Genomic DNA, 24,331 nt, shown 5'->3' with positions numbered 1-24,331 from the left:
CAAGAGCTGACATCCTTAGGGTTGAGGATCTTGCACCCCAAGGTGACTCAGCCACTTTAAAGAGATTGAGGCACAAAGCATAACCCATCTATCTTAGGCATGATGCTAGACTGAACGTTGAGCTACCATAAATACTTGAAAAAAAACAGCAATGAGAGTTAAAATGCAACAGCCTCTGACCATTCAGGTAGATGCTCAGCTCCCAGGCAACACTGGCACTCTGTAGGTGGAAAAAGCTGGAAGCCTTCTTACTGATGCTTGGCTGGAAGCACCAAATCTTGTCGTAGTCAGCCAGCTTTGCAACATCACTTTTCAGACTGTGTTCTAGCTCAGAGAAAGTCCGAGCCTGTAATTCACAGCAGATGTCATGAGCATAGACGAATTTCTGTGACTGGGTTTGTGCCAGGTTATGGGTACAGATGTTGTACAAGGTTGGAGCAAGCACAAATCCCTGAGGCAGTCTCTTAGACTGTCTTCCCCAAGTTCTTGTCTTCTCACCCATGTGCACCCTGAACCATCTACTGTGAAAGAGCAGTTCAATGTCAGTCAACCATGCAGGTAGGACAGGGAGGATTCTTACTATTTTTTCAAGCAGACCGGTGTGCCAAAAAGTATCGTATGCTGCTGCGGGGTCAAGGAAAACAGTGCCTGTCTTGAGGGCCCTTTGAAAAGTGTTTTCAATAAATGTTGTTAGCGCAAGTACTTGGTCACACATACTTCAACCTTGTTGGAATCCCGCTTGATCGATACTCAGGATGTTCTCTGCCTCGGAGTATGCACTGTAAAATCAGGCACTCCAGAACTTTAAAGCAGACCAACGGCAGTGATATCGGGTGGTAGCTTGACACCTGGCTTAGATCTTTTCCTGGTTTGGGAGGCCAATGACTTTTGACATGAGCCAGATCTTTGACAGCTTTCCCTCGCATTTGACCCTTGTAAAGAATTGACCAAGAATGAGCATGTGGGCCAAGATTCTTCAGGGGAGATGTTGTCATAGCCTGGGGCTGCGCCAGACTTAAATGCTGTCCAAAAGCTTGTTAAGTTTAAAAAGTGCCCAGACAGGTCTGAAAGATGATGGGATGGGCTGAGAGTTCACTCACAGTAATGATATAATTCTCTTTCCGATTCTCCTCTTTGCTTCAGAAGGTGAGTGATCTGCTATTTGTACAAAGTCTACTTCATCTGCAATGAAATCAATAGGAGCCTTTCCAATGACATCGTACACTGGATTAGACCCTATTCCAGTAGCAGAACACTTCTATCTACCACACTGACCAGCAAGGCTCACTCCTTGGCCCTGACCACCTGCTCTTCAAGGATGTTGCTCTCACTCCTGCAGAATAATCTACAGTTTTTTGGTATAATAGTGTAATTGATTCTTTAACTGTCATAATTCAAGTAAATTTTTTGCACAAACGTAGACAAATAGAGGTGGATAGCCAGGCTGGCTTGAAGTGAGGCAGAAGAGTGTCTAAGGTGCCACCATGACCAACAACTGTTTCAGAGAGGCATAAGCTTTCATTGGCCACAACTTACTTAGTCAGATAGCCTTACAGCATAAGCTAAAAATACCCATCTTTTTTTTAAATTTTAAATGCAAGTCCATATTACTGAATAGGCTGTCTGCTGCAAAGGGGATTCCCTACTTTGTAAGGCAACACTCTATGAAGACATGAGCCCATACAACTATTTTTATTTCTATTTGCATATCCTTGGCTTACTTCTCAGTACAATCTAGTAATACATCTGCACATCCCTCTCCATCTTCTGTTCAAGCCTCTGAAAAACTTTCCCAACTTATTCTCACACTGCAAAAACTGAAGACTACAAAGGCCAAAAAGGAATCTGAGCTCTATATGAGCAACTGGATTGTACAAATCAAAAGAGACAATCGCTCTTTCATCTGGTTTTGTGGACCAGTTACAGACTCTTTAATTCCCACTGATAGCATACAATCAGGTATCTTCATCAGCATTTGTGTAACTGCAGCCATTATAGCCATTCCAGCTTTAAAAAAATGTAGGTACAAAAGCATTAGCTATTTGATCAGCAACTGTTCTCAGCTATTCTAACAACATATACTGTAGGATCCTAAATGCATCCAAAAACCACCATGACTAGAAGGAAGCTGTCCTGACTGACCAACTTCTTTCACTGATATTCTGAATGCAAGAAAACCTAATGTTTCTGATTTACTTAACTTCTATTAGCAGGCATTACTGCAAGTCTTCACAGGCTGTTGCTCTCTCCTTTATTTTTTGCCGAAGTGACTCATTATAAAACTTTCTGACAGAACTCAAAATTTTTGCTTTCCCTCCTACTTAAACCAAGTACATTTGCTTAGAGACTATAACCTCACGTACTACATCAGAACCTCTTACAGCTGCTCTTTAGCCCTTGTATAGCCTTTCATTCTGTAGAATAAAGAACACAGAATGGGAAGAAGCTTCCAGTCTTGTTCCCTTGTTATCACAAGTGACCAGGTCATTTAATCCAATTCATAGTTTAATAAGCTCCATCGGCGTTTAAGTTTTTAAATACTGAGTTGTTAAGCCCCATCCAGTGTTTTCCGATTCAAAAGCTGCTTTGCAACCTCACTGCTTGATATTAGTAACTTTCTGCTAATTTTTAGACTGACCTTACTGATGGCCAATGTCTATTCATTTGTTCTTCTGCCAGTATTATCCTTTTTGCTTAAACAATGATTTTTTTTCCCTGGTGCTCAACCTCTAATATGTTTATTTTGCTTAGTTAAGCAAATCAAACTCTCCTAAAACAGGCACTCAATTTTCCTGACCATTTTAGTAGCCCTTCTTTGCACTTCTTCCACTGTAAGTTCAGTTCCTTTTTCTTGAACAGGAACAAACAGAATTGTACCCACTATTCCAGACAAAGTCTCACTAGTGCCTTATCTGATGACACTGACACCGCCTCATGTCTAGTGGAAATACTGCACCTGATACATATTTGCTTTTCTTCAGAGCCACATCACGCTGATGGCTCAGAGTCTTCCTGTGTTTGATTAGTAAACCACATCTTTCTTTTCCAATTGTTTCCAACAGAAATTCCAGTTGTTTCATAGCAGAAATTCTTGCTGTTAGTGTCTAAGTGCATGACTTTGCACTCTGTACAACTGAACTTCATTCCATTTCTGTTCCTGTAGTTTTCAAGATCATCCAGCTCTCTCTGGATATTCTGCCTCCTCTGTACTGATGACTCCTCCCAATTTTGTATCAATAGCAAGTTTGAGTCAATAACAAATTAGTTCGTATCTACTCTGTGGTCCAAGGTCACTAAGGAAACATATTGGCCCCAAGGAAACCTCTGAGAAGCTCTTGTTGCAACCCCTTCCAGCCTGATATTTTCTCTTTCAGCAAAAAGCCTCTACCCATTAACCAGGTCTTTCCCTAACAACTCTTCTGCAAGGTCCCATTTTCTCCAGCTTGTCTAATACTGTTCCACATGGCTCCACATAAAGTGCTGTACTGAAGTTTAGATAGATTAGATCTACTGCATTTTCTTTGTCTTGAATGTTGATTATCTTGTTAAAGGAAGAGGCTGTTTTGATCCAGCACATCTTTGGTAAACTCATACCAAATTTTATCTAATTTTTCTTTTACCTTCCAAAGCTTGCCCTATACATTCATTCAAAATTCTGTTCTAAAGTCTTGTCATCTGTGCCAGATTTAACTTAAGCTACAGTTTAGGGCTTCACAATACAAGGGGTCTCTATATAAGGAAAAAAACTTGATGTTTTCGTTCTAATATGACAAAAATATACATATATATGGTTCACAGTTATTATTCATATTGAGTTCATAAATTTGTACAGAAATAACATCTTCATTTTAAATATTCATCTCAAAATTTCATGAAAATCCATTTTCATGGATTATTTTTATTGTACGAGGTCTCTTAAACTGGGAATAGTTTAGGGCCTCAGCATGTCATAATCTGGCACTGCTTGTCATCAAGGCTACTACCATCAAATTAACAGGCCTGTAGTCACCCTGATGACTTATTCCCCTCTTTCAAATGCGGGTACCACATTTGCTATTCTGCTATCACCCATGTAAACATTCTTGCTCTGTCACCTCGCATGCAACTTTCAGAATCCTGAGATGAAGATTGTGTCCCCCCCAGTTTGAGCACAATGGGCATTTTCACATGTGCTCTGGGACACGGAGCTTGGTGCTTTAATTAGCAAGCCATGCTAATTAAAAGGGCCTGAGCATCATGAGTATCAGCATCCCCATGCATCCTTGCACTGAAAAAATGGTTACAGGGCGTTTTGAACTAAAGCTCATTGAACAGGTTTTATTTCAATGCGCCCCACTGCCATTTTTTCAGTACAGGGATGCTGATGCACATGACACAGAAGGCTGATGGAGCGCATCCATTTCTGTGCTCCAGCAGACTCGATTAATTGATTCTGCTCCAATGCACTGGATTCTCTCTCTCTCAGCATATCAGATTCTAGCATCTCTATAGAGGCACATATAGAATCGCTTTGGACTGGGATGTAATCTTAGTCTTACAAATGTGAGAAAATCTCCATCCACATACACACACACATATATATATATGGATGAAGAGACTCCAAGAAATCTGGGAAGTCAGAGAAAAAGAAACACTGCGCAAGTATGATTTAAAAAAAAAAAAAAAAACACACACAGAGCAAGAAATTATATGAGAATGGCTTCAAAACCATGTGATGCAATGTGGGATGATTCAGAAAAACCACAGCTATACAGAGTCCATATTTTTTTCCATATACAACTAGAATTGAATCCCCCATTTCTAATCCATAGTTCTATCCAGCTTATAATATGCTGCTTACCAGTTATCTTATCATTAGGTGAAAAATAATAATGCTCTGTCAGTACCTAAAACCAATGGGTCACATATGATGTGCAAAGATAATAGGTAGTGTTGGTTTTGATGCTATGATCATTTTCCCCCCCTTTTTCCCCCCATACCAGTTTATACAATTCTCTGTCATGAATGCAGAAGGGTACACTGCTGTTTTGGAATGATATGAACATCTCAAAGAGAAATGAACGATAATGCACTTTTCCTCAGAAACACCTAGTCCAGCATAAGGATGTATTGTTAAGATGGTAACTTTATGCAATGTGCCAATTTAAATGTTGGCGTTCATTTTTCTATTCCACTTATATTTAACTTCAGCACTGAGATTTTTCACTGGAAGATCTGAAAATTCTATATTTTTTAAACAATAATTCTTTGCATTTCTGACACTAACACATTTCCCACTCAATCCAATGGATGGTGAAAGCTTACTCAGCAAGTCTATTTTGACAGCGAGCAGTAAATAATAAATAACTCTTGAAAAAAAGGCAGAAGCAAATTTGGTCTAATTAATATTGAAAGCCCACTACTCTGATATTTCTGATAGCTGCCAAAATAGAAGCCTGCAAAAGGTTAGTTGTTATTCTACATCACATGCAGTAACTGGTTTCAGGAATAGAAAAAAACACTGTACCTGTAATGTAATCATTGCAACTTGGCTTTTACAGTATTTACATGTCGTCTCTCGATATTTACAGGTCTTTTCTACATGGTCTGGCAAGTCTTTTCTCAGTATTTTTTCTTTACAATCAGCACGAGGACATGAAAGTTCTTCGAATTGGCAGTCATTTTTCAAATGCATCTGTAAGATAAAAATAATTGAGTGATCTAAATGTTATGTTTCTTCTCATCATATCTTATTGCATCTCATTAAGCAGATTAACCTTAGATGTACAGCCTATTATACCTCAGACCTATGCATAACTATGGAGAAGTAGATTTACTGAGATGCATGTTCTCAAGTTAGGGTAAGTCTATAAAACGAACTGCAAGGTAGTGTAGAGGCACCCAAGCTAGTCTGCATACCAGGAGTCTAGCTGCAGCAGGATAAACTTCCCCACGGGCTAATTTATCTCCTCACTGTCGTAAACCAGTTGGCATGAAGATCTGTGTAGGTGCAGCCAGAATTGCTTCCAACACCCAAATAAACTTGGCTATATCTAACATTATATAGCAGACAGCCACATAGACATATCCTCTGACTCTCAGATTTCTGGTACTTCATGCCTGAGAGAGCAAAGATTAAAGTTTTTCTTAAGTATCAGGAGATTTCAGACGCTTGACAACTTACAATAACTTTCAAGAACTTTTGTAAAAGAAGTTCAAACCCTACAATAATGAAAAACCAAAATAACTTTTTAAAAGCAAAAATTTCTAAAGCATTTTAAGTGTTTGATAACAGGATGGTAAATTAAAACACAAAACAAATGTTTACTACCTAGAGATATTTGGGAAGTTAAGGCATATTAAAGATTCTCCAAATGGGCAGCTCAGATTCTCTCTTACAAGTTTTGAACATTATGAGCAACTGTTCAAAACCTTTTAGGCACCTAAATAAGTGGTCTGATGTTCACATAGACCGAAGTGCCTGAAACTTTTACTGAGTAGGTAGATACCATAAACTGCTTCTTTACGTGTCAATTAAAAGCAGAATATCACAAATTCTACTCCACTGTAACAGCTATAACCAATCAAATTTCCTCACAACAATGACTTAATCAGGAAGTAAATAAAATGTAATTGAATTCTAGATTCAATTCTGATTTTTCTTCCATTCTCTACCTTGAAAGTAAATGTATTAGGTCATGTTACTTACCAGTAACTGGCCCAGGGTTAATTGTTCTTTGCAGCCCTTGTTTTCATTTCTGCAATATATCTGAAGGGCAAGAAGCTCCCTCCTACAGCAATTATCCTTAAATACCTGCAAATTGAAAAACACTTTTTTTTTTCCAAAGAGACATTTAAAACCGTTAAGAACATAGAAAAATATAAAAACTGAAGACATACAACCCCGTAATACCAACGCTGGTAAATGCTGACTTTAAGCAAAATAGTTAACTGAATGTGTAAGTCAGAAAAACAAACTTTCTTTCTTGATTATGCACAGCAAGGAGACACTTCTGCCATGAAACATGTTTAAAGCAACCTAATGAAAGAGAAACAATCGGGTTTGTGCCTCTCTCAAGTCTTTCTGGAATATAAAAGAAACCTGAAAACCTCCTTCACTCTCCCTTTGGATTTTACAGGACTTTTCTGCTTGTTGTTACAGCAATAACCGAGATCCTGTACCAAACTGGAATACCCATGACAAACAGAGAACTAGCTCATCAGAAATGACACCATAAGACGCAAAAGAGCAGAATGTCAGCTATTCAGAAGGGGACGATATTTTTGTCATTACGTTCAAAATTCTGGTGATTCTTTGACATTTAACATCCTATCTAAACTTCAACAATTAACTTGCATTCAGTGGAAAGAGACTGCATGAAATATTTAAGTATTCACCAGATCTTCAAGTAAAAGCTCAAAGTAAATGGCCTCACACATCTTAAGTTTGTCTTCATATAAAATTAGAGATAACTAGATTTTGAATTGCTTAGTTTAAAAAAAACAAACAAACCACAAAACAAAACAAAAAACAAAAGAAAACCTGTTCAGCAACAAAAATCACAAGTTTCTTTTAAAGTCCCACAGCACTGTAGATGTAGCTTTACAGTGAAGCAGTCAGGGGTATGACGCAAAGTCCTTTGGAGTTTGCAGGTATAATGGGTAACCAAACAGTCACTTTGGCAAGCTACAACTGACTACAGGTTTACACTTCTCTATAAGATTCAAAATTAGTTAGAAAGATCCAGGCGGGTCCAGATCTTTAGCGCAATTCTTACCAAGAAATAACGCCCTGCATTTCATTTGTTTTCTTTAAAATAGATTCTGCAGTACATGTAAAATCCTCTCATAAATGGAGATTTATCTGTGAGTATATACTTTGGTGCTTTTCTTCCTGCACTGTCATCCCAAGGACTAGAGTTTGCCTCATAGTCTCTGCCCTGTACTTCAAAATCCTGAATGAAATTGTTCCTGGTGGAGATTCATTTCTTCCTACATGACTACCTAAAACAGGTACAATCCACAAAAATTGTCACCCCAGAAGTGAAGGGTTGCAAATGTAAGAAAAGAGCTTTCAGAGGAGCCAACCAAAATTTAAAAAGCTAATTCTGGCAAGAAACAAGGTAAATATTGACCTCAGTGTTAGACAGATCATTTCAAGATCTTTTTGACCAGATAACTTGTTTTGGGGTCCTCCCTTTCCATAAGAAGTGCATCACTGGAAGGATGAGGTACCAAAATGAACTGTTTAATTCAGAGGCAGAAACTGTTATTTTTATAATAGAAGTTGTCTTAGGAACTAAAGAAAATGTATCTCCAGGTCCTGCAGAGGGGGAAGCAGCTGCAGAAGACAACCATGACACAAAAAAAGAGTTTGTGTTAAATGGAAAAGGACAGACAGACAAGGAAATCCTAAAAGGGAGGCTACACCCACCACTTAAACACAGCTTTTTTTGTGTGGCATGTGGCAGATCGTGGGGAGTGCAGGGGGCATGGTGACAGATAGGGCACAAAGCAGATTGGCATACGGGACAAAGAGCACAGGGCAGGAAACTGAAAGCAGAGCAGTGTATCAGGTAGGGCTAGGGGTCAGCAAAACAGAGCCCTGGGCCAGACGCAGGCCGAGAGGGGCTTTGTCCAGCCTGTGGCAGGTCCTTCGATCCCACCTGGCCCAGGCACTGTCTGGCCATGGCGCGTCCTGCCACCCCTCTGCACGTAGTGGGGCTGGAGCAGCTGGACTGCCTTTCTAGGCAGCCCAGGCAGCAGCAGCTCCTTCTAGCTGCCACCCCTGCTGACCCCAGCCCTGCAGTACCAGTGGGGACCCACACACACAGCCCCAACCTGGCCTGCCCTGCCCTGTACCTACTCCAGACTGGCCTGCCCAGGCTGAGCAGCAGCAGTGGGGGCAGCAGCCACGCAGAAACTGTTGCTCAGCACTAGGGGAAAGCAGGCCCTTCCCCTCACCACTGCCAGGCCTTTCCTGCTGCAGCTGCCCAGAGCCCACATAGGGCTGCCCTGCGGCTCCTCTGCTACCTCGCAGGGCAGCCCAGAGGCAGCAGTGATGGCAGTGGAGACCCAGGGGAGCCAGGCATGGGCTCCGGGCAGCTGCAGCTCATTTTGACAGCTCGCCAAAGCTTGTTAAGCAGCCCTACAGCCAAAATAATTGCCGATGCCTGAGGTAGGGGAAGGGCATCGGAGTGGCACCCAGGGAAAGCATGGAGCTTAAGTTGTGGCTTGCCTGCTAAAAAGGTTGGCCCCCAATGCTGTATGGTGAACAGGTATACAATAAAACTGTCATCCCAAGAAAAAATTTCAATAAAATCAAACAATAAAAATGACTAAGTTTAAGGGGGTGGAAAAGTTCAATTAAAATAAATTATTCCAAAATACTGAATATGCCACACGACAAATTTTAAATAACAATACCTTGTCTTTAGCTATGTTTTCTTGACACGCTGCACATTTTGGAGTAGAAGAACTGTAAAAATAAATAAATACATGAATGAATTATATTTATCCTGTTTTGAATTTCCAGATTATAGCAGGATTCTGAGTCCTTTGCAAAAATGAAAGGCCCTCTGCTCAAAAAAAAAAAAAAGATTAAAATAATTTAAAATAGTTTTGATTAAGTATATATACACATACACAGTTCACTACAGTGAACTTAGAATAGAATGAAATGGAACAAAATGGGCTAACATTCAGAAAATAACCATTTTTTCAAGAAAATTTCAAAATTGAGGAAACAGTTTAATTCAAACTTAACATACCGTGGAAGTTTAATTTTTACCTGTTAACAATCAATTAACTTTCAGCTGCATGAAACTGAACACACTCTCCCTTTGCCATGGGTTTTAATCTTTCAGAAAAAGTATTATGCATTAATATTATGTGTTCATATATATTCAGTTGTGATGGTTTTGAATGCAAAATATTTAGGTCTTCTTTTTTCTTCATAAAAAGAGCTGAAACTTTTAGATATGTTCATCCACCAGAAGACATGAAGAAATATGAACAGCTATGTTTGCTAAAACCATTCATCCCCTTTATCTGGTGTTGCAGAGGAAAGGGAAGTGGAGAAAAAACCCATATCATAATGTCTCTAGCCAACTCCGCAATGCTTTACATGGAGAAATGCCTAATTTCTGCATCAGATGCCTGATCTATGGCATTCTGGTTACTTCTCAGCATGCAAAATTATTACTGGCATCTATTAAATTATCCAACACTTTTTCTAACGCAGAAGTAATTTCACTAAATCTCCTAAAACAGTGAATTCTACAACATTATTAACAGCATTAAATATTTATTTTAAAAAAATCTAAATTCACCTCATTATCCTTTGCCTCTCACTTTTCCATATAAACTTTTCTGGTGGATCAATCCCTACTCCTTCCCTTAGATGAACTGTTGTGCTGTATCTGTCTACTCTTTGACTTGTAATCCCTTAGGTAAATGAGGAGGCAGAGTAGCCCAGTAGATAAAGAACTGAACACAAAAGTCCTTGGTTCTAGGGCAGTGCTTTCCCCTGGGTGCCCATGAGCAAATTCTTATCCTTCTGTTCTGCACTTTCTTAGTCTATAAGATGGGGCCAATGACACCAGCATCCACTGTAAAGTGCTCTGAGCTGCATGGAGGAAGAGCACTGGATAAGAGCCATCAATTATTTTTGTAAAATGACTCATTACTAACAGTGTGGGTCAGTGGAAAGGCCCGACTGTCACACTGCCATTCACAGCCTTTTACTTCAATCAAATCCTCTCCCTGACCAACACTACTCCTTGAAATTGTTCACTGTATGTAAATCTCAACGTACTGCTGAACATCTTCATTGTCTCACAACTTCCAACCTCTTTGATATTTTTCTTAAGAAGAGGCAAACAACTGTGGATACTGTATTCTACTGGAGGGCATATACAGTTTAATACAATGTCATCATTCTCTAGCTTTTACCGAATGCTCTCAGGCATTCGACTTGCTCTTTTAACTGCTGCTGCATACTGAGCAGACATCTTCACTGAGTTATCTACAACGACTCGCAGCGCCTTGTCCTCAGATGAACCTGACAGTGCAAAAGCTGCTGGCACATAATCAATGTGTACTTAGTAATACATGGGCACTGGATAGGAAATACCTATCAACATTTTAAATTACATTTTAATACCCATTTCATGACACATTTCATTCATATATTTCAAAAGCCGATGTAAACCTGAATTTTAATAAAGTCTCCAATGACCACTTAAACAACCACTTCAGGAAAAGACACGCTGAGAATAAATAATAGAACAACAGAATATTTCTAAATAGAAAATTAATGTATAAAAAAGACCAATGTTTGGTTTATCCATCCCAAAAAGAGGTTTTTACAAATTTGATTGGAAAGATAAAATTGCATATATATTAAAGCTGCATTATAATAGGCACATATGTGCACATTTCACAGCGGGAAAGGAAATTTGCCCAGATAGATCTCTGCCATGCCAGAATCATTACTGCTTCAATTGCTAAGGGTTTGCTTCTTCCATCTGTACAAATTCAAGCATGCTGCATATTTGCCTTTCTATTCTTTCTGTGCTCAGTTATTAACCACAGCAGATGAATGCACATTCGGAAAGAAATACTAGATTTTACAGCACATGCTACACTTTATCAAAAAATATACAGACAATGAAAGACCCTGTTTCTTATTTATTTTAAATCTGATGCACTAAAATCGGGGGGGGAGAAATGATCATTTAAATGCAATTAAATGCAGTAGCATGTGATTTACAATGTATAAACTAATGCTGTATTCCCAAAATGAAACAGTCAGAATCATCACTGGGAACAAACAGAAGGTTCAGAACTCCCAAAAATCAAATCTCAGCTCCCTTACCGCTATAGCAGATTGCCCTCAGCAAGCCCTTTTCCTTCTGTAAAGCATTCGCATCAATAAAAGATGGATATCACTGTTTACTTTCTCTCTCACAACACTTTGGTCAGGATCAAAATTTATACAGTACCCTGAGTAGGATAACTCATATTCTTTGCATCAGATAAAGTTAGAAGTAATACCAAATACAATCAGATCTGGGAGGCAAGTAAGTATCTTTAAACTGTTCCTCAGATATTTCTTAAAAAGCTGGAATTTTTTTGGCTTTCTATTGTTGTTGGTATTACCAGGAGCATCTCTCAGTTGCATCTCTCATAACGTTCAAATAAAAATAAAATCAAGAGCATTCACTGTTACCTCACTCCCTCACACTACACTCTTCATCGTATAAATTCTTTTCCATGTCTCACAAGATGGCAATACAGGCACTCATTCGTACTACTTTCCATTTCAGTAACTTTCAAGCATATTAGTGTAAGAAGCAGCACGCACCTTAACAAGGCATTCATGCAGGTTTCACAGTATCTGTGTCCACATTCAGTCTGTTTGGGATTGCACAAAATGAGGCGACACTTTTCACATTTGTACTTCTCCTCCACTACATTTACAAATTTCTCTTTGTAACCACCTTGTTCTGGAACGTAAATCGATGCTGCAGGGCTACGATCAGGATTTGCCCTTTGTTGGACCATTTCTACTGATATAGGGGGGTCAGGTTTTTTACTGGTGTCCATGCTCTGAGAGAGAGAAAAATCTGTGAAAGGAAAAAGGAAAAAAAGCATGAGAAACTGCTCTAAAAATTACTCTGTGTACACTCACACACATCTTGCTCTTTCTATAAACATGTTAAATTAGTTTCCCTTGATGCATTTACAAACATAAATAAAAAATTCACACCACCATAATATGTATGCAGTGTTAATATATTTGCATAATGTGTTAAAATGGGATAAATCTGTAAAACTACTTTTCTTTTTGCAAGGGAGCTACAAAAATTCTGATCCAGTAAGTAAAGCCTTAATTAAATGTGGAGACCACAATGAAATTGGATGAAGGAAGTGATGAAAGATACATATTCCTCCTCAGTCTACAATGAAGTGTACTGGTACTGGCACAGCTGGCCCTCAGGTACTACTCTTAGTTTCGGCCAGCAATGGACACAGCCTTCTGCTACCCTTTATGCAGCAGCTTAGGTACAGAAGAATCAGTGTGCGCAGAACCACATGGCCATACCCCTAAGCCTATTAACACTCCATCCCCTCCATGGCAAGATGAACATAATGACTGCAGAGCTCTACTGTAGGTGGTACAGCTTGTGAGAAAGCCATACAACTTCTCCACTGCTTGCCTTTTTTGCCATCGTTGTAACCTTTTTCCATCTATTAAACACCTTCCAAGTTTCAAAGATCAGGTTGCATCAAGTCTAGTCCCTGGGGAAGGTAAATCCACATAACATGACTCAAGGTTAATTTCAGCAGGATCTAGCACAACTAACAGGTGGTTAGGAAAGAATTAATGCGGTTGAAGATCGAACTGCAGTCCCTATTATGGGTGACTTGACACTACTTTCAGGTCAATGGACAAAGATATGGCAGAGTCACAGAAGAAAGGATACCCAAAGTTCAATTAATAAAAAGGCTGTAAATAAATTTCCCTACTGCATGAAAAACCAAGAGTTCTTAATGGAACATGTATGTGAATCCAGGAGCCTACATAGCTGGAGGACAGAATCAAATAGATACACAAAAGGGAAACACCTACTTGTTTACAAGAATAATCTCTAGAGGTATCAACACAGCAGCTTTCTTCAATATAACTGGTGCTTGAAGTAGTGCAGTTTTTGAGGTACACATGTACCAGCTAACCCCTACTTTTAGCAGTCACATCTTATACACACCAACTTCTCCATTGACTACAGTAGGAGTCGCATACACAGCAGCCCAGATGCAGCACACTAAACAGAAATGCAACCACAATCTATTTTCTTGTTGCATATACTTCTTGCACTGGACTAGCTTCTTGTGAATCCAATCTCCATATTTGAAACAGCAAAAGGTTCCTCATGGCCCTTTTTTGTATTTACAGTTGCAACCTCACAATTTATATGGCAATACTATGAAGCAGCAGCCACCAATACATTCTTCATTGTAGAATTCAGCAGGAGATTGTGCATCATGGCTAGGTATGGGAAGTCATAGAGCATGAGGCTGAATCAATTTAGTCTTTGCAGGTTAGTCTAAACTGCAGAGATTAAACTGAGAAAGAACTGGACATGCATATTTACTTTTGATTCAGGGAATATAGCCACATGCCTGCAGTGGCTCAGGCCAGATGCCAGGGGCCACTAGAGCATGCCACTCCAGCATGAAGCCAGCATGGGCTGTGTGTTCACTTCCTCTTCCTGCTGCCCAAGACATCTCTGGGATTTGCAGTCCAGAGTCACAACAGCAGAATTCTCCAGGGCTGTTCATCATTTCTTCTTCCTGCTTCCAGGTGCCTCTGGGATTTGTAGTCCAGTCACAGACCGCAGTAACTTTCAGTAAGTTTAGCAGCAGGGCAGCTCTACTCAGGGGAAAAGTGGGTTTAACCCCCTCCTTGGTCCTTAACAGGGTTTGCCTGGGGGGCACAGTCTCTGCCTCTCCCCACTCACCCCCCCCCCCCAGCCCCCAACCCTTCTCTGCTGGAGCAGACACAGCCCAGCCCAGTGCTGGAAAGCATACTGGGATGCTGGGGAACTTTGATTTAATCTGAATTTAGGAAGGGGTCTGGGACAGAAGTTTTATAAACCAGTTTGACCCAAATCATTTAAGTCTACATTCAACCAGGTTTATCTTAAACCTGTTTTAGCCATTTTAAAACTGGTTTATGTGCACTGAGCTTCTGTTCTGCAACAGGTTTTAATCAGTTTCTGATTACTTAAACCAGTTTGTGCGTAACTTCTGTTCCTAGCCCATGAGAGCATACTTCTAGTCAAACATGAGTTTCTACATAAATCAGAAAGGAAAAAAAAATAAAGCAGCCAGATTTGTGTTTATGCACCCCCCTGCCTTCCCACCCTCCAAGTGTGCTCTACTGAAGTGTTCTGCGGCAATCAGAGGGTCTACTACCTTGGTAGACCATAATCTGAAGAGACAGGAAAGAGGGGAAAGGAGAAAGTGAGGAGATATACACCAGCTCTGTGATAAACAAGTAGATCAACAAGGCCTGGCCTAAAAATCTCAGCACTCCACCTAACAAAGCAGCTTACAGGTCATGGCAAAGTAGAAGAGGAAGAGTACCAGAACCTAGTGATCTTGGTTATTTTGAGGAGGGAAGAATAAGAAGGAATTTGGGAGTGACACTGTAATTACAAACCTAGAAGAGAAGTACAAAGGAGTGACAAGGAAGGAAGAGAGTGAAAGCAGCTCCATCTTGGAGATCATGAAATGTATCCATAAAAGAAAATGAAAGGGCTTGGGAAGAGTAGCCACAAAAGGAGATACTAAAAAGCAACTAGAAATCAGGAGATCAGAGTTCCATTAACTGGATGTAAATATTAAAAGAAGAATCTTACTGCAAAAAAATAAAATAAAAGTGACCAGGTTTTAATGGACAAAATGTCGCCCCACAGAAATGGAAAGACACTAAACTTCCTGAAAATGCTTCAAAACCTCTTAATAGTACTTTTTCTTTCTCTAAGAGCTAAGCAATTAGTCACAATTGGAGGAAAAGATAATACTCAAGATTCAACTGAGAACAAGTACTGAATACAGAATGAGCAGCAGGTGAGAGTTTCATAGAGATATGAAACTGCTAGGGGGCTGGATTGTCAGCTGGCAAATGAGATTTCATACTGATATAGCTACACAAGGCTCCACAGGACTCCACTTTCTGAAATGACATATATTGGACATCTATTCGCAGAAAACAGCCAGAAACATACTGGTAAATAATAGCCAACTACGTAACATTCCTCACAGCAAGATTATGGTGTTTTGTTTTAAAGAAAGTTTGTCATATAAGAAAAGCTCAGGACCAGCATACTGTAGCCAATTGGGTGAGGAATTCTCTTTTATAACATCCTGAACTAGGCTGTTCTTAAAAACCAAACATTTGATGCCATTCACAAAGCAACATGGTAAAAAGAAAAAACACAACACTTGCAAAGTATTTTATTATAGCTTAAAGGCCATATTTCAAAAAAGGTATAGAACTCCATGCATATGTATACTTCAGACTGCATGCACAAGCCAACCAAATGCATGCATGTGAAGTTAATCTGCATACGTATGTGTGAGATGTCTACGTGTACTACTAAGCAGGGACACAAATTTGGGCAGCATAAGAGAGCTCAGTTTCCACTCTATTGAAGGTCCAAGCATTATGTTTTTGCTTACGTATCACCACAGATTGTTGTCTGCAGCACCCTTTTTCATTGCAGCCAACCTCAAAAGTAGGAGCTGGGTTTCACCCCCATAAGTGAATTTAAAACTGCCAAAGAGATGTGATTTTAAGTCACAGTCAAACACCTAAGTTATTACTGCACTATAGTGTTAACAATAAACAGCGCAAGAAACACACACTTCCTCAAGTCAAGAACAGCCATGTACCAAATGTTATTTCGGTTTTCATTTACATTTGCCATCTTATACAGTCAATTAAAGGTATTGCTCTTCAATTAGAGTAACTGCATGCCCCAGTTCTGGTGCGAATCAGTGGATCTGCTGAAAAAGAGGACAAGCTGCCAACAAATCAAGGACTATGGTTCCTATTCAAGAAAACATCTCTTGACACATACATCATTAAGATCTGCTAGTCTGACTTCACAGTCATCACAATGAAAAGTCATAGAGAAACAAGCTTTCATTTTAACATTAATCAATCAAGTCAGGGCAAAGTTTGGAAAGAGGAGCTGTCTCCAGAACCAGATACATCTACTGTTTCTGTTATCTCAGGTTTCATTGTTCAATCACCTTTTATAGCATCAGTTATAAAAAGAAGAACAAAATCAGTTTGCACCTCCGCAAAATCTGGCAAAGGAAATAGCTATCCATTTGTTCCTGCCATAGAACAGAAGAGAATGATCTTTTGACTTGATGATTCGTATAGGTGCTGGACACTAACTTGCACCCTGTCTCTTGCTCAACACAGAGATGAACCTACTGGGAAAGGTCATAAAACATCATCTACCGCAGTATAGGCCAACCTTTTTGGCTGGCGTGCCACAAATTTGCACCCCCAACCAAGTACAACCCCAATCCCCTCCCCATCCCCGAACTGCTGCTCAGCTTTCTGCTCCCTTCCCTGGGCTCCCTGACTGACTTGCTGTTTTGCTTTGTGCTTCCATCTCTATCTGCCATAGTGCTCCTTCCATCCCAATCTGCCATGTGTCACAGACAGAGGATGCCCATGTCACTTGCAGCACCACAGGTTGGCCACCCCTGAGCTACAGCATCTTCAGTGTAGTGAAAAGTTGAGACCCTCCTGATTAAATTTAGATGGTTTTCATGGTTTAAAAACCAAGTTTTAAGGAGTGGATAAGAGCTGACAAATAGCAGAGACTCTGAGGAGAAAAAGGGGGCAAGAATTAACCCTAAAGCACTTTGATTTCTATATGCAAATCCATAATTATGGTGCTTTCCAAAAAAAAGAAATAGCAGCAGCTTTCAGATAACAACTTTTAATCATTTAATGCTCTAATTTGCAAGTTTCTATTCCTAAGATAATTGCCAATTGAAATAATTATATTTCTCAAAACTCTGCTTCACAAGACTGGTACCACAACCCCTAATTTGAATCTAGCTCAATAAGAACATAGTATATGCTCATTCTAAGCAAGGAGCTGAGCTGCAGATTCTTCAGGCCATCTATTCTCTCTTCTTTTAAAAATTCCAATGTGAAATAAATTATCCTCCCGAGTACATTTAAATCATAGAATTGTAGAAACGTAGGGCTGGAAGGACCCTCAGTAGGTCATTTACTCCAGCTCCCTGCTCAACATAGGATCATCCGTATCAAAAGCCATTCCATGCAAGTGCTTGTCTAACCTATTTTTTAAAACTCTGAGAACAACTCTCCCACACAACTGCCATATACAATACCCAAAACATTAAAAATACCCTTTTACTTGCCACAGATAAACGGAGGATGGGGGCTCGTCAGTGTCCTGCTATTGCAAGTTTTGGAATGTAATTCAAACAGTGGATCAGCTAACAGGGTTAGAAACTGGAAGCAAAAGCAAAATCTGCTGACAAGTTTGTTCCAAGAACTGGAAAGCACAGGGGATTCCCAGATGAGGAACAATGATGTAAACAAGGAAAACAGTTCTTACCTTAAAGCTGAGGAGGTTTTATAAATATAAATTCACTTGGTTTTTGGGGGATTTGGAGGGGGAGAGGGTAGTTATCATCAACATCCACTAAAAGGAAGAAAACAAAATTTCCAAAACGGAAACTGTTCTTAAAATAAGAAAACTGAACTTTGATCTTTGAACAAAACTATAAGTCAGCAGGCAAATGCTATAACCCCTTCATGAGCTAACATCCAAATCACTACATAATGACTGCATGATCTGAAGATGTGTTCTACATGAGGACTGCAGAAAGAACATATTTCAACTACTGAAGAGGCAGGTTTCTGTTCAAAATCTACTTTAAGATAAACAAATACATTTTTTTTAAATCAAGTAGCTGCCACAATATATTATCATTTTAAGCAACCAAAGCCGAGTGTTCATCTGAAGATGACATCACATTTTATGAATTTATTAAGGCAAAGGAAAGTTATCTGATCAAAATCTTAACATATGGGCTTGAAACACAATGCATGCTTCTCTATCAGAGCTGTGTACAAACCTATATGTCAGAACAACAAAAAAAATCTAAGTTTGAACAGGGAGTAAAAGATTGCAATAGAAAAAATGAGCAGTGGAGCAGTTTCAACAATTCCTCTCCAAACAATGAAGGTTGTTGATCCCTTTATCTAGGAAAGAAGCCAAATGCACACCAGCATAACTCCTTGTCCAAAAGGAGGTGTTTACAGTGCGTTTTGTTTGTTTGTTTTTTAAATTGATAAGATGTTTTCAGAGGATCAGATAAGCAGAGAGAGTTGGAATAGCTCTTTCTAGCTTTTTAATTTTGTTTAGAGACATGCCTCATTACTCTTCCAAGAGTCACAGAAGTCAGTGCAAGTCTACTGTGTAGTAAGAACATTTTCAAACAAATAAATTTAAGAATATCCTTCTGGAAAAAGCCTCAGCTATTTTTGTCGCCTCAGACTTCAGAGTGCTCATATTCAGTGTTAGCACTCCTTCGCAATATTAGTGAAGGGGTGGGGGAAAACCAGGGAAAAAAAAAATGAAGCAAACAGATCAGTTTTAAAACCAGAAACACTGACAGTTTTCCACAACTTCCACTCTAAAGAAAAGGATAAAGGATTAAGCTAAGGAAGGAAAACTTCCCAAGGGAGAATTCTTCAAAACCTATTTGCCTTGCAGAAGCACATTCACTATATCAAATCTATGGAAGCAAGCAATCAAAACCGATACATCTGCAGCAAGTCCTCCATAAAGTAATCATATTTTGCCTCTGGTTTCCAGCCATCAATACTGGATATTAATTCATTTTACACTGAAACACAGGCTGGGCTATTTCTATCTTCCTGTATATAAACCATTAACTCAAAGTCCTATACAAAGATTAAAAGAATGCTAACATTTATCATCGGATTCCCTGTTTTGGGAGTGTTCTTGCAGAATAAACAATTTAAGGTGTTATTTTATGGAGAGCCTATAAACTTCTATGGGTTTCCAAATCCCACTGATATCTTACAGAGCTCAAACACCAAAGGGTTATGAGATAGGACTGACAATTTCTGAAAAGTAACCAATCAATATTAAAGTATAATATTTTGCTATTACCAGACATGAAGGATAACTTATGATATAGAGAATTAGCTGTCTTTTGTAAGAAAAATATTTCCTCTATGGGCAGGTTATTACATAACTGCCTGCTGGTTCCTCAGTGGCCCACTGCAGGGGTGTCAAACTCAGCCTGGGACTGGAGGAGTCCTCATGGACTGTATCAAGCCCAGGATGAGGGGGCAGCTGCCATGGCCACCACAGTGGTGGCAAGTCCAAAAGCAGTGAGGTGTGTGGCAACAGGAATCCTGCAGCAGCAGAAGAGGTCCAGCAGCAGCAAGCCTAGCTTGCCACAGAGAGCCACAACATTTTTGGTGACCCACTAGTAGTGGCTTCCCACAGAATGACTCCACAAGCCATGTTTGACATCCCTGGTTTACTGGTACCAGTTACTGTTTGAGACTGGCGATTTCCCTATATGTTCTCAAGTGACCAGATTGCTTCACTACAATATTTAAGGTTTCTCTTGAACTTAAGACTAGTTACTAAATTTCTATTGGCTTGAAGGGTACAAGCTCTTCCTCATTTTTTTGGATGACTTGAAAACCACAAATTTAACTAAGCAATTCCGGACAGCTCAATGCTTTTGCAAGGAAACACCAACCAAGTTAAAAATGGCAGACGCTGAAACATTACAGCATTCCTATATTGTAAATGAAAGGATTAGCATAACGCAGAAATCTGACTAGTAAAGTTTGTTGAGCTAAGCTTTGGCAGAGAACTGTTTTTGGTATATATTTGCTTGATTTTCTTGGCTAACAAGAGGTTCTCTTTTGCATAATAAATCTGTATGTGAAGGATCTTAAGCGGCTTAAGTAGTATTAAATAAAACAACATCGTACTGTGAGGAGCTAAATTGGGCAAGCTTACTAAACTGGATTGTGCATTGATCATGGAAACTCATTTTCAAACATATGTATGGCTAACATGTTAATTGATCATTTTTATACTGCTCAGGAAAGAAAAACATAGCACCAGGCTACTCAGCTAATATTACATCATTGCATTAGGAAGAATACAAATAGTATTTCTATTTTGTACTTTACATTTATTTATATACTATATATTTATTCACTATATTATTCATTCGATCTGGATCATCCACTGAACAAACGCTAAACTTAATATCAGAGCAAATGGCTCTTAAAAACGTAAATGAAACTATGTCAAATTGAAAGAATTTCTTATCTCTTTTCTAGTTTAAGGGTGAAATAAACAATGGTAGATGGACAGGCAATTCAATATGATTTAAGAAAGATCAGTTTAAAATAATGTCAGCTTTTAAAAAACTGTCTCCATTTCTTTTATACTGTTGCATACTCAATGCCACAATAGTTTTTAAAGATTCAGCCTGAGGCAACAGTAAAAAGAAAATGTTTGTATTTCAAGTTATCTGTGCCACCAATAGACTTTATTAATTACACTGTAAATACACAAAGAGCTGCCAAAACACACTATAAAATGTGACATAAAATGCAGGAAATAAAAGTGTACTTTAAAAATTGTATCATGTAAGCTTTGAAAGCCTGGTAAGGGTAGAAATGCTAACAGATAAAAAATAGTATGTCCTTGCAAAAATAGCTGGCAGCTAGTGTTTTGCCCACTATTATGTATTTCAGGTCCACACTCTCATTAGTAAAGGGGGCAGTGTGTGAGGTTACTTCAATTCAACCTACAAAATTAAGCCAGATCTGTCAGAATACTTATGGAAGATATTAATCTGAAACGTTTGCCTAAAGAACAGGAGAAGAGAGATTAAAAGATGTTCAGGTGATAACAGGACCAGAGGCACTTTAATCTCCCCCCTGCTGCCTGGGGGGGAAATCCATGATTGAGCCATGTCTGCCAGTATCATACTGAGGAAAGGACAAACACATCTAGTTTTCTAATCTTCTTGCCTTTCACTCAAAGAGGAATACTTCATCACTGCAAAGAGGAAGATTAATCTTTTTTTTTTTTTTTTTTTTAAATGAAGACATTCCTGAAATATTTGAACACCAGAATAGTCCAATGGTAGGATGACCATTAGGGGTGTGTGAAGTGGGCCGTATTCGATTCAGATTCAGATTCAGCCCTATTCAGAGGACAGAGACGCAATTTGTTGATTCAAATCTCTATCCTGATTTCATACAGCCAAATCCAAATCTGAAGATTTAATGCCAATTCGGAGAATCAGCAATTCAACCATAGACACAAGTGTAAATGTTTTTTCTACATACCTCGAGGTACTGGGCACAGCTCATGAATGCTGAGATGGTGAGATGCATGGAGCGTCCCACAGGGTTCCCCATATGCCTGGCAGCGGACCTGGAAGAGGACCAGAAGTATTTCCGGTCCACTTCTGGGTCCACTGTTGATCACGCTGGTAACCCCCCCCCCCCCCCCCCCCCCCGCCCCCATGTGGGATGCTCCATCCGCCCCACCATCACAGCATTCACAAGCCGTCTGGTATCTTGAGGTATGTAGAAAAAACATTTAAACCTGTGTCAATGTCCAAATCATCGAATGTCTCTGAATCGATTCGGAGGGTTCCGATTCGATTCAGAGAGCTTAAAGGGTCTCCTGATTCGATTTGGACTCGGAGATTCGGCCACCGAATTGGGCCAAAACTCCACCAAATCGAATCAGCAACTGAAGTTTTGCGCAGCCTTAGTGACCATTAGGGCTGTGCAAAGCTTCAGTAGCCAATTCAGGGCCTCTGGGGGCTCGTGTCAGAGCCCCACCCCACAACACAGGGCAGCGGGGATTCCCCCTCCCCCCCACCTGGCACCCACGTGGCAGCTGTCACATTGCGCAGGTGCAGTGTGGCTCGACAGGGCACCGCATGCTGTCCGAGAGCTGGGGCATCTTCAGCAATCACCCAGAGCCTGGCAGAGCTCAGCCCAAGCAGCCCCAGCTCCCAGACAGTGTGCAGAGCCCCATGGCACCTTTCCAAGCTGCACTGCACCCACATGATACAACAGCTGCTACGCGGGTGCCAGGTGGGGAGGCCGATCCCACTGCTCCCCATGGGGGCTCTGCCACGAGCCCCCAGATATCCCAAACACCGCTGCATCAGCTGGTGAGAGTGTGGGGCTTCTTTTTTTCTTTAAAGTGCCAGGATGCTGAGGCCAGGCGGGGCAGACATAGGGGGAGGCTGGGGGAGCAGGCAGGGGGTGGAGCCTTGCTCACCACGCCCCTGCCACTGACACTGCTGCCCGTCTGTTTGATTTAGAGGAAATTCGTCCCAATTCGGCAGCCAAATCTCCGAATCCGAATCAGCCAAACTGAATCAGGACAGTGATTCAAATCACCAAATCTAATCACTATCCCTCTGAATCGCCAAATCCGAAGCCAAAATTGAATACTTGCTGCCTCACACAGGCCTAGTAACCATACATCCTAGTTTGGCTGGGACAGTCCTGGATTTTGTAGGCCAGCCCTGTGCCCAGCTGGTTGGTGAAAATTGAAACAAAAGTCCCGGAATCAGTCGCCTAACATGATCCCTTCTTTCTCTACTGACTCTACTGCATATGAGTATATGGCAGCAGAGCCGGCCTTAAGGGAAAATGGCACTCTGGGCAAACTTGTATGTTGGTGCCCCACAAGTCAGTGGCACTCCTGCAAGCAGAGGCAGCAGTCAGGCATGGAGGTGAAGCAGCATGATGCACCAGGCAGGCAGGTACCACCGCTGCCGTGTAGGAACAAGGCAGATGGACTGGGGTAGGTATCACCCCACCAACACGTGCCCAGCCCACCTCCTCCTGAGCAGTGGCTGGAGGTGGGAAGCAGGCGAGCTGGGCACCGCTCCAATCTGCCTGCCTTGCTGCCACATAGAAGCAGCAGTGCCCACCAACCCGCCTGCCTGGAGCACCATGCTGCTCTGTCTTCACTTGAAACAGTGTCCTGGATTTCCTTAAAAATATGGCCATCACATTCAGTGACTCTTTCAAGCTGAAAAGTTTTCTGTTACAGAAGTATTAATGCAACATTTCAAAAAGAAGAAGAAAAAAATCTAGTGACTGCTGGAAAGTACAAATAGTCCTTGAGTTCTGCTGGAAACAACTTACTGCAATTCAGTCTCCATCAATTTTCTTTCAAATCTAATCAGACAGCAAGTTTGTTTTCACTATTTTTATTGTACAAAATACAAGTTATTAGATGCTGTGTCACAGAAGGGCAGATTCAAATGACACACAATACAGAAAGCTGATTGACAAATTGGTTGTGTGGCAGTTGCATGGGGGAGGAGGGAGTTGGCCTACTGTGCCTGAGACAGTATTTACATTTGGACTATTGATGAAATTAGATGACCAGCAGGGATCCGGGTTTTCCATTTCCCATGGAAAAACACAGATTTTCCCTCTTAAAGGAGAAAAACATGGATGTTCCCCTTTGAAGAGGGAAACCATGGGTTTCCCCATTTGCAAACAGCTCTCTGCAGGCTGACAGAGTTCCAGCCTGCTGGAGCTACTTGCAGAAGGGCAGAAGACCCTAAGCCCTGTCCAAAAGGGGCAGAGGCAAGGCCTGAGAATCCGAGTCAGCCAGGCTGGCTCGGACTCGCATTTCCTTCTGCGTCCTTTGGGGTAAATGTGGCCTCT

General features: G+C 40.4%; 1 protein-coding gene across 3 annotated transcripts in view; it reads right to left on the bottom strand.

The window, feature by feature from the left end:
- Window positions 1-24,331, bottom strand: part of TRAF3 (TNF receptor associated factor 3) — a 92,404-nt gene that overhangs the window by 28,194 nt on the left and 39,879 nt on the right. For all 3 annotated transcript variants that reach the window (XM_019481567.2, XM_006276255.4, XM_006276256.4), the window contains exons 3-6: window positions 12,347-12,608; window positions 9,406-9,457; window positions 6,689-6,793; window positions 5,507-5,674 (exon numbers count right to left, since the gene is read on the bottom strand). In XM_019481567.2, coding sequence (XP_019337112.1) covers window positions 5,507-5,674; window positions 6,689-6,793; window positions 9,406-9,457; window positions 12,347-12,588 — 567 coding nt within the window. In that variant the 5' untranslated portion in view covers window positions 12,589-12,608. The remainder of the gene's footprint in view (window positions 1-5,506; window positions 5,675-6,688; window positions 6,794-9,405; window positions 9,458-12,346; window positions 12,609-24,331) is intronic.

This window comes from Alligator mississippiensis, chromosome 2, assembly GCF_030867095.1.
Source record: "Alligator mississippiensis isolate rAllMis1 chromosome 2, rAllMis1, whole genome shotgun sequence".
Taxonomy (NCBI): Eukaryota; Metazoa; Chordata; order Crocodylia; family Alligatoridae; genus Alligator; species Alligator mississippiensis.
Note: the sequence above shows the minus strand (reverse complement) of the source record. Positions and strands in the feature narration are given on the sequence as shown.